Source organism: Suncus etruscus, chromosome X, assembly GCF_024139225.1.
Source record: "Suncus etruscus isolate mSunEtr1 chromosome X, mSunEtr1.pri.cur, whole genome shotgun sequence".
NCBI lineage: Eukaryota > Metazoa > Chordata > Mammalia > Eulipotyphla > Soricidae > Suncus > Suncus etruscus.
In genome coordinates this window covers 25,277,701-25,288,561 of record NC_064868.1, presented here as the reverse complement: position 1 = coordinate 25,288,561, position 10,861 = coordinate 25,277,701, and the positions used below count along the sequence as shown (strand labels likewise).

The window sequence follows — 10,861 nt, the reverse complement described above, 5'->3', positions numbered from 1 at the left end:
AACAGTATACTTCAAGGGCAGAGAAACCCTGCATCTCTGAGGCCAAGAAAATTCCCTTTCTAAATTCCCCAATATTTACTGTGCCTATGCAAAAAAATAAGAAGCACAAATTAATTTTTTTGGTTTTGTTAGTTTTGTTGTTTGCTTTTTTTTCCTCGTGGTTTTGTGTGTGTGTGCTTTGTTTTGTTTTTATTTCAGGACCATGGTTATTATGTGGTGTCTATTGCTGTGATGCTTTACGAGTTTTTAGATTTTTTGTATTGTTGTTATGTTTCTCTACCTTTTTTCTTTTCTTCTCTTAAATAGATATTTATAGCCTCTAGAAGGTCTCCTCCCATTTTATGCTTGTTTGATTTTTGCCCCATTTTATTTTTTTCTTTTTCTCTTCTTTCCTTCAAACAGAACCACATAAATGGAAGCATTTTGTTCCGCCTCACAAATTGAGGGGGGTATAATGGAGGGTACCAAGACCAAACCGTCGTATGGAAGTTAAGTAGAAATTAAAAAAAATGACCAGACTTAAACAACAAATCCAAAACCAATGACAACAGAATCGATACCCAATCTTCAACAAGCTAGACACAGTGGGGAGCACATATATCAGCAGCCTGGGGGGTAAAGAAGTGGGATATAGGATGCATACTGGGAACAGGGGTGTAGAGAGGACAACATTGGTGGTGGGAATGCTCCTGATTCAATGTTGCTATGTACCTAAAGTATTACTGTGAAAGATTTGTAATTCAATTTGGTCAAAATAAAAATTAAAATAAACAAACAAAAAAAAACCCAACAGAACAAAACAAAAAATAACAGCTTCATAAATATATGTTAAGTGGATTTTTTTGAATCTGTACTTTTGTTAAAATGTTTATTTTATTCTTTCCTTCTTATTCTTATATTTTATTTTTTAATTCTTTTTAAATAATCAAAGGCTTTTACTAGTATATCTAACATGTCTTAGACAAAATATTAAAATTAATGAAAATTATTTTAACATCATACTCTAGAAGCCTTTCACTTATAGTATGTTATGAGTTAATTTCATAAAACTAACATTTAATTGAAGGTTCAATCTGAGAAATTTTGAATTCATTGTATTGTGTATTATAATAATTAGCCCATCATGAATTATAAATTTCAGTTCATATTAAATGGGAATAGCATGTAAGTTTTTGTAATGCATAAAAGGAAATAAAATATGAAATGTTGAATATATTTGAAAGTTACTTTTAAGACTATAAGATCGACAAAAAAGCAATTGCAGCATCCTCTTAAAGCATTATAATTTCTTTGATTATATTTTAAAGATACACTTGATTGCTTTCACCTCTTTTTTCACATTTGTACATGTCATTTATTCTGATGACTTTTATTTAAATTATTTGTAGAGTCTATTAATATATGAGACATGCAGTAATAGAGAAAATTCTGAAATGATACAATTCTCTTAGGAAACAGAGGGAGAAAAAAGGAGGAATTAGACTTGTATTAGGCTTCATAAGCACTTCATAATTCAAAAGAGAAAAGACATATCAATTTTCCATAGATTTGTTGTTGGCAGTCAATCCTTTCATCCTTTGGAACTTATTATTATTGTCTTTACCAATAAGTCATCACACAGTTATACAAGTCTTTCACTATCATATAATTGTTACCACAGAAATTTGAAGTCTTTGCAAACTGGGAGAGAATGGTCTGAACTGGGAGAAAAATGTCTATATTCCAGACCATAGAACTGTGCCTGTCACATAAAGGTTATTTTCACAAAAGTTGTTAGAGCAATTAAGACTCAGCAAAGAAGTACAGCCTGGTATAGAATAGTTAGTATATTCACATTTTTTCTGAGTTGGTTCTAGTATTTTTTCTGGAGGTAAAAATGAATAGGCCATCTACCTCTCAGGCAGCAAAGTTTGTTCAAGTTTGTTTTTCTTAGCTACATTATTATATTTTTAAGGTTTACATTTAAAATGCTTACTTTAATTTATAAATATATAAATTTAATATGTATATTAATATATACATATATAAACTAACAATAAAATGGCAAAAAAGAGGGTGAACATGGCAATGATAGAGCTTTTCACAAAGAAATGGTTTTAATGGCTGCTGGAAACTAACAGTGATTTCCTATATATTATTGAAGATATAATCCTCCCAAACTTTCCATCAATTTCAGTATTTTCAAGAGAAAGTTCTATGTGTTTTCTTTGTCCTAGAAAGTTTACACACAGCAGAAGTCTGGCTAAATATGAACCTCACAATCTGTTGCCAACAATGGTTGTGTAGCATTGTTGTGCTACTGTGCCAATATTATAAGAACTACAAAATCCCCCAAAAGTATACTGTATAGTAAACTGCATACCCAAAAGCATTCCCACCAAAACATATAACTTAAAAATATAAAAAGAAAACAACATGTAATCAGAATGCCAATAAGATGGTGAAGAAATAAAGAGCAAACATCTTGGAGAAGTCAGACTGTACAAAAGTTAAAGTAGTCACAATACTATTTTATTGCCAAGATTCCTATCTTAGTTCAAAGGTTAAGTAATTAAAGAATGAATTCAATCCTTACAAGTTGGACAATAGTTTTGTAATTTATCTTTCATTTAAGATATTCCTGGGAACTTGTCAATTAGAAATAAATATAGAAACAGAAAGAAAATTAATTACAGTTTCAGGTCATCAGGACTCTTGAAAATTACAAACTTCAACACTGAATTATAGTGATATTATAATGATAGTACCTTCAAACACTTATCAGCAGGGGAGAAAAATTCCTTTAAGGCAGCTAGCACAAATATACAAAATTACCAAATTTATATCGAGACTATAATAAAATGTCTAGAACACAGTAACATGTCAAATGGGCACATGATCAGCATTTGATTAAAACATACTTGGTTTACATACAAATTAAAGAAAGGTGGTGGAAATAGACCAATGATGTATATGTTTACATATATACATATAAATAATAATTAAGATAATACCAAGTATGATCCTGGAGGAAAGTGCTAATTTTAAGTATTAGTGAGGGTCAGCAAAGTGTAAACAAATAAAATAAATCAGAAACTCAAGAAATTATGGAGAATACAAAGACTAAAATGAAGAACATAAAGTGTGGACTTTACAGCATATTAATTTTATAAGCATTTCTGGAGGTTCTCTTCTGGCTATGTACTCACATGTGGCCTGTGGCAGTTCTTAATGGACCATATTCCATGGCCAGGGATTAAACCAGGATTAGTAGCATGCAAAGGAAGTCTTTTAAACTCTGTACTACCTCTTTGGCCCCTCTAAAATCTGTTTAATATTGCTTTAAAACTTTAATTTTAAGACTAGTTATATAGAATAAATATAAAAGGGGAAAACTATCCAAAGAGAAAATGGTATAGGAAAAAATAACTTTATAAAAAGTAAAGAAAAAAATATAAATTCTAAGATACATTTAATCAATCAGAAAACTTGGAAGAGAAAATGGAATCATAAAAAAAGTCTACTATCCTAGGCTTTGTCCTAGGATCAGTGCAAACACCAAGACCACCAATTACAGAAGACTGATTAAAACAACAGTGTTGGAACAGAACTTCTAAAACCATAAAGACTCTATCCTAAACTCCATCTTATGACCTTTGCAAATACCAAGATTTCTAGGTACAGAGGCCTGATTTATCATCCATGACTGTGCAGAAAGTTTCCAGACACCAAAAAAAGACCTAGGGTTGAGTAAAGGAGTATTACAGAGCTTGTAGATATTCCCATGACAGTATGCTTCAAGGGCAGAGAAACCCTGTATGTCTTAGACCAAGGGATTTCCCTTTCTAATATCCCCAGTATTTGCTGTGCCTTTGCAAAAGAGGGAAAAAAGTAAGCAGATTTTTCTCTTTTTCTTTTTTTTTTCATTTTATTTCAGGCTCGTGATTATTGCTTGGTTTTGCCTATATTGCAGTGGTGTTTCTTGAACTTATTTTGTCATTGTAGTTGTTTTAGTTAGTTTTTTGGGTTTTTTTTTGTTTTGTTTTCTTGTTTGTCTATTCTTTTTTCTTAAACTTTTTGTCTTTTTGTGATGTTTTCCTTTCTTATGTCCTCTCTTCTCTTAAATTGATATTTTATAACCCTCTAGATAGACCCTTCCCAGTTTATTTATTTATTTTGTTTGTTTGTTTTTACATTTAGGGGTGTTCTTGTTTGCTTTATTTTTGCTTTTGCTTTTTCTTTCTCTAAAACAGAACCAAATAACTTGAATCATCTTGTTCTGCCTCATAAATTGAGGGGAAAAATGTATGGTACCAAGACCAAACAGTTGTATGAACATTTAGTAGAAAAAAAGGATCAGTTTTAAATAGCAAATCCAAAGCCAGTGACAACAGAATCAATATACATTCTACAACATATAGGCACAGACGGAAACACTTATACTAGCAACCCGAATGCGAAGGAGAGAGATATGGAATGCATGCTGGGAACCAAGTTGGAGGGAGGACAATATTGGTGGTGACAATGCCCTGGGTTCAATGCCACTCTATACCTAAAATATTACTGTGAAAGGTTTGTAATCCACTTTGGTCACAATAAAAATTATTTAAAAAAAGAAGTCTACCCGGAGAGATAGCACAGTGGTGTTTGCCTTGCAAGCAGCCGATCCAGGACCAAAGGTGGTTGGTTCGAATCCCGGTGTCCCATATGGTCCCCCGTGCCTGCCAGGAGCTATTTCTGAGCAGACAGCCAGGAGTAACCCCTGAGCTACACCGGGTGTGGCCCAAAAACCAAAAAAAATAAAGTCTAGATTTCTCTAAACTAGAAGAATATATTACTACATTATGTTTATTATTATATCAATACTATTACTATATTATGTTATTATGTATTACTAATGATATAATTTTCAATATGATATAATGGTAATACATTAATAAAGCTATTGATATTAATATTTTACTATTTATATTTTTACATAATATTGCATAAATACAGAATATTTCTAACATATTTAAGAATCCTTATTAAGACCAGAGTGATAGTACAGCACATAGGGCACTTGTCTTATATATAGCCTAAACAGGTTTGACCCAAAGACACCACATATAATCACCAAGCACTGCCAAGTGGTCCTTATGTACAGTCAAGAGTAAGCCCTGAGTACTACTGGATGCTCATTTTGAGCCCCTCACCCCCCAAAAACAAAACAAACAAAAAAAACCCTCAAAAACCTAGTGTGTAGGAAGGATAGCTCAATGGAACAGTGCACATATATGGCAAGCTGAAGTCCTTCAGTTTGATCCCCAGCACCACATGCTCTCCGACTACCACAGCCAGTGTTGGCCCTGGTGCCCCAAGGCTGCTGGGCAAAGCATACCACATTGGTAGCCCAAGCACTGCATAATGCTGAACCTAGCATTTCTAGGATTGTTACATATGCCCTTTAACACGACTACAGAGACTCCAATTTAAAATATGGGGGGGGGTGTAGAACAATTGTACACCACGTAGGGAATTTCCCTTGCCTGTGGCCTACACTGTTTAATTTTCTGTATCCCATGTTGTCTCCCAGGAATCAGCAGGAGTAATTGTTGAGTGCTGAGCCAAAAAGAATCCCTGAGTGAGCATCACCAGATGTGGCCCAAAACAAAACAAATATATAAACAATTTAATTCTCATAATGATGGGAGGGAGGAGGGAAATGGAGGCATTAGTGATGGTTTTGTTGCACTGGTGAATGGGGTTTTTCTTTATATGATTGAAACCCAACTACCATCATGTCTGTAAGCATGGTGCTTAAATATTTTTTTAAAAAAATCTTGGGATTGTGCTTCTAAATGATTGTAATATCAAATTTCTGTGTCTTAATTACAAAATAAACAGATTCATTTCTTATCAAGAAATAATTCTCATATTGAACAAGACCAAAAGCAAATAGTCATATTTGTCTGCAAATAAAATTTGTCTGATAATATGTAAATCAATATTCAAAATGATAATCTAGAAAAGGAATAACTAGCTATAATAAAAAATGAGCTAACAAGCGTCTAACAATGGAAATTTGTATTTGGCAGATTTTGTACATCTTGTGAAACAAATTCGATTGAAAATATTCCACATTACCCCTTTGAAGAGCATACCTAGTAGGTGCTTAGGGCTTATTCCTGGCTCAGTTCTCAGGAACCATACAAGATACCAGAGATTGAACACAGATCAGCTGTGTACAAACTAAACATTTATATGACAGACAGGGAAATGTGATGCATTGAATCTCTTCTTATCCTTGAGTTTTGATCCACTGTGACTGCCACTGACTTAAGTGTTGACACTCTGTTGATTCACATAGTAAAGTATCCCATCTTTCTAACACTGTCTGGAGTCACTATTTGTGACTATACCAACTTAACAACCATCTAATTAAATATCTCTCAGACTACTTTTTTAAAAATATTTATTGAAACTATTGTGAATTACAAAGTCCTTCACAGTTGGATTTTAGGTACACAGTGACAGTGAACAGATGACTTTTAGAATGTTTCCATATTCTTATTATAGTTACAGTCCAGAAGCCAACATCAGTTATGAGTCTATTCATGTCTGAGTTAGTAGCATTTTTCCAAAGTCCCTTGAGAAAGAATCATCCATATCACAATTTTGTTTACCACTGATAAAGAGGGAAATCACCACTAATTGAATATCTTTACTAAGGAGTTCTATGTCTCTGAAATAAAGGTACATATCTTGTTCTTGCAATTTATAAGGAGGTAGAACCACACAGATTATGAATTTAAACCAGGCATTCATGCATTTAATGAACCATAAAAACACAGATAACAAGCATCTTGAAATGTAAGATTTGAAATATTTTTTTACTGAACTATATTTGCTGTGGTTTCTTTCTCAATTATTGATGTCACCATGATACACAATTGACATTTTGAAGTCATTAATGACAGAGCCACATGTCAATGGATATCTTTTTGATTGAGCATAGACCAAAACATATGAATGTGAAGGACTAGATTCTACACACTTTTTCTCTCCATTGAGGCTCTCACCTTCTTTTTCCTAGGTATTCAATAACCATTTTAATTTGCTGAGTGACCATTCAATTTTGTCCTTCAGGTTATTTTAATGCCCAATGTATAACTACTCAGAGAGGAAGTAGTGTAATAGAAAAAGACTGAAATTTCATATCAAAATAAATCTAATTATTATGGAGAACCTGTGTGTTAATATAAGGGTTAGTCCCTCATGTATACAAATACTCTAAAAAAACTATAGAGGGAACAATGCAAAACTTTGGTGCTTAGGGTTCTAGCCTTGTACAGAGGCAGACAGCGATTCTCTTCCTGGCACCCGTAATAGCCCCTCCAGCTCCTCCAGCACAGAGCACGGAGAAGCTCTGAGCAGCACTAGGTGTAGCCAAAAAAGAAGACTTAAAAAATAAAAGGAGGGGGCCTGCGGGATATTACAACAGTAGGGCATTTGATTGAATGCCACACCATGGAAGGTACCCAGTTCAATTCACGTCATCCTGTATAAACTACAGGGTGATTTGTGAGTGCAGAGCCAGGAGTGACCCCTTGAGCACCACTGGATATGGCCCCAAAGCCAATCAAACAATCAAACAAATAAATAAATTAGCAAGGTTTTTTATGAATAATACGAAGGCTTATAAAAATCTGTTTCACCAAACAACTGCCATTTTGTGAACACGATTATAACTACAATGTTTTCCAAAATAGCTTATGCTTCCGATGTCCAACCCCTGGCAGTATACAATGGCGTAAGTGCCAGACAGAATACAATCATTTAAAAAGGTCACAGTGCATCCGGCCAAGGTCTTCTGACCCTCACCAGTATCCGTACTGGTCCTGGCCACAGTCTCGTCTCGCGAGATTCTGCCCAACGGCCATTGCCGCTGTACCTTCGTGACAGGGAAGCAACTTCTGAGAAGTTCGGTTCGTACGAGGAGTGGGACAACCGTGAGCATTTAAAATGTCCAATATGAGCGGTGCGAATGACGTGGAAGAGGAGGAGGCTTCATTGTCTCAGGACCTCGTGAGGTCCAGAGACGTCGACGTCCCACAAGGGCAGTTAGAGCAGGAGCGGGAGGAGGCCCTGGAGAACTGGGTGGCCTCGGAGGTTTCTCCCCTGCCTCGCCCCCGCTGGCAGGTCGTATCTGCCCTGCGAGACCGGCAGCTGGGCTCCAGGGCCAACTTCGTCTCCGAGGCCTGTGGGTCCAGAGCGCTGCTGCAGCGCTTCCAGCTGCAGAGGGAGCTGAAAGGCCACGTGGGCGTCGTCAGCACCCTGCAGTTTAACGACAGTGGGGCCTGGCTGACGAGCAGCGGCAATGACATGAGAGTCATCATCTGGGATTGGATGCAGCAGCGCGCCCTGCTGAACTTTGACAGTGGCTTCACAAGTAATGTCTACCAGGCCAAGTTCCTCCCAAATAGTGGGGATACTGCCATGGCCATGTGTGGCAGCGATGGCCAGGTTCGGGTGGCACAGCTCTGGTCCTCCCCAGCCTGCCAGACCATCAGACGTGTGGCTCAGCACCAAGCAGCTGCCCACAGTCTGGCATTAGTGCCAAACTGCCCACACAGATTCCTCACATCAGGCGAAGATGCTGCTGTCTATCATGTCGACCTCCGGCTGGATCAGCCAGCTTCCAAACTGCTCGTCTTAAAAAAGAATCGGAAGAGAGTGGGGCTCTATACGATCGTTGTGAATCCTAACAACATTCACGAGTTTGCAGTGGGTGGACAAGATCCGGTTGTTAGGATATATGACAAGAGAAAAATGGACCAGAGGGTCAATAATGCAGTACTTAAGAAATTCTGTCCTCCACACTTGTGCACCAATAAAATTAAGCCAAGCATCTCAAGCCTGGTGTATAGCTATGATGGCACTGAGCTCTTGGCCAGTTATAATGATGAAGATATTTATCTCTTTAATACTAATAGCTGTGATGAAGCCCAGTATGTGAGAAGATACAAGGGGCATCGAAATACTTTGCCATTTAAAGGTGTCAATTTCTATGGGCCCAGAAGTCAGTTTGTTGTGAGTGGCAGTGACTGTGGACATATATTTTTCTGGGAGAAGTCATCTAGCCAGATTGTTCACTGCTTTCACGGGAATCACGGAGTTGCCATCAATTGCGTTGAACCCCACCCTCACCTACCTGTTATAGCGAGCTGTGGCCTAGATGTGACACCCAAGATCTGGGGACCCTCAAGCATAGTTACTACTGACCCTGTAGTAATGAAGCTCCTGATGAAAAAGAATAAGCAAGAACGTGATGCATTTTCCTTGATCCATAGGGATCTTTTTGAAAAGTACGTGATTCGGCATGTTATGCGTAACTTAAGATCCTAAGATCATCTGCGTCATTGTGGAGCAATTGATGGAGCTGGAATCGCTGGTTCTACAGATTCGGACGAGTCCTCCATTACCACTGATATACTTGAAGAACGTGAACATCTCACACTACGCCTGCCATCTTAAAATGTGTCGTGTCTATTCCAGCATTCTGTCCCATCTGAGGTTAGATAGAAATGAAAAATGCAACTTGTATAAATTTGCCCTTATGTTTTATTTTTTTAGGTACAAGTAAAACCTAACTTTAATTAATTTTCTCTACTTTCCTTGACATTTTATTCCTTTACTCTTCACTTGGAATCTTTATTTCTGCGTTTTATCTTTCTGTTCCAATTAAAAAGACTACAATTGATGGTTTTAAAATATTAATTATCTTATTCTGGCACTAAAAATGATTTTTGTCTTTATTTTTTATAAACCCCTTGGTTTACATGAAATTATAAGAAATGTGTTTATCTTTTAAACTAGGGCTAATTTTGTTCCTTATAATGTTTACAATTGGCATACTTACAAACATGCTTCAACATTTTTCTCTTTTATCCTCTCTTTCTTGTTCTCTCACTATCACTCTCACAATTTAACTGAAAAGGAAAATTGCCTATATATATTTGTATTTATAAATATACATTTAAATATGTTTATGTTTAAATACAAGACAATCCATTCTTCTAGAATAAATAACATGGGGTTGTCTACATTTTCTGAAGTGTGTATTAATTATTGTAACATTAATTCTCTTAAAGTTCCTTGGCTGAAGAGAACTTTCACAGCACAAATATTTATAAGCTACTAAACTAATAACATAAGAATATTTACTACTCAATAACAAGTATTTATATTAAACTAGGTATTAAATAGAGCTTCCTATGCTTAAAGTTTTCTGTATCATACGAATTGTTTGTGGTATTGATACCACTTGATGGGTTTATGTTACTTAAAATTTTCAACAATTTTGCTGCACAGTGTGTTGGTTGTTGTCTTACATGTAGCAGCACACAGTTTAACATTCAGCAACATATAGGGTCCTCTGACCACTGCCAGGGAGAATCCCTAAATTCAGTGCCAGGACTAACAATTAAGCAAAGCCAGGTGTGGCACAAAAAAAAACTATTTAGGATGTTATATCTCTTTGAGAACATTTTATCTTATAGTTTTATATGAATTTTGAATCATATATGTACAATTATTATTCAATTATATTCATTCTGTTTATAAATTATTTGTATAAGTGAATAAAATGGTGTGCCTTTCTACAATATTGCTTTACAATACTGCAAAAAACACTTGTTTTCACAAATTTTGTCGGTTTGAAGTATATAATAAAGTACGATTAGACTCAAAAAAGTACATTCCTAGTGCTCCTTATATTAGTTGAAAATTTGGGTCATACGGTTTGAATCCCTTTCCATCTGGCAGCAAGTCCCTTGCTGGGCTGCGAGTCCTCCCTCTGGGACTCCATCCCCTGAGCGTTCACTGCCGATGAGGAACTGAG

General features: G+C 36.0%; 1 protein-coding gene across 1 annotated transcript; it reads left to right on the top strand.

Moving 5' to 3' along the window:
- The first annotated feature begins 7,992 nt into the window (after positions 1-7,992).
- Positions 7,993-9,366, top strand: LOC125998786 (DDB1- and CUL4-associated factor 8-like). The gene has a single exon (XM_049766853.1). It carries the CDS (start codon positions 7,993-7,995, stop codon positions 9,364-9,366), a length of 1,374 nt encoding a protein of 457 aa, XP_049622810.1.
- The last annotated feature ends 1,495 nt before the right edge of the window (positions 9,367-10,861 follow it).

Excerpts from the sequence above, each read along its gene's own strand:
- LOC125998786 (XM_049766853.1), top strand. The coding sequence starts at position 7,993 with ATGAGCGGTGCGAATGACGTGGAAGAGGAGGAGGCTTCATTGTCTCAG.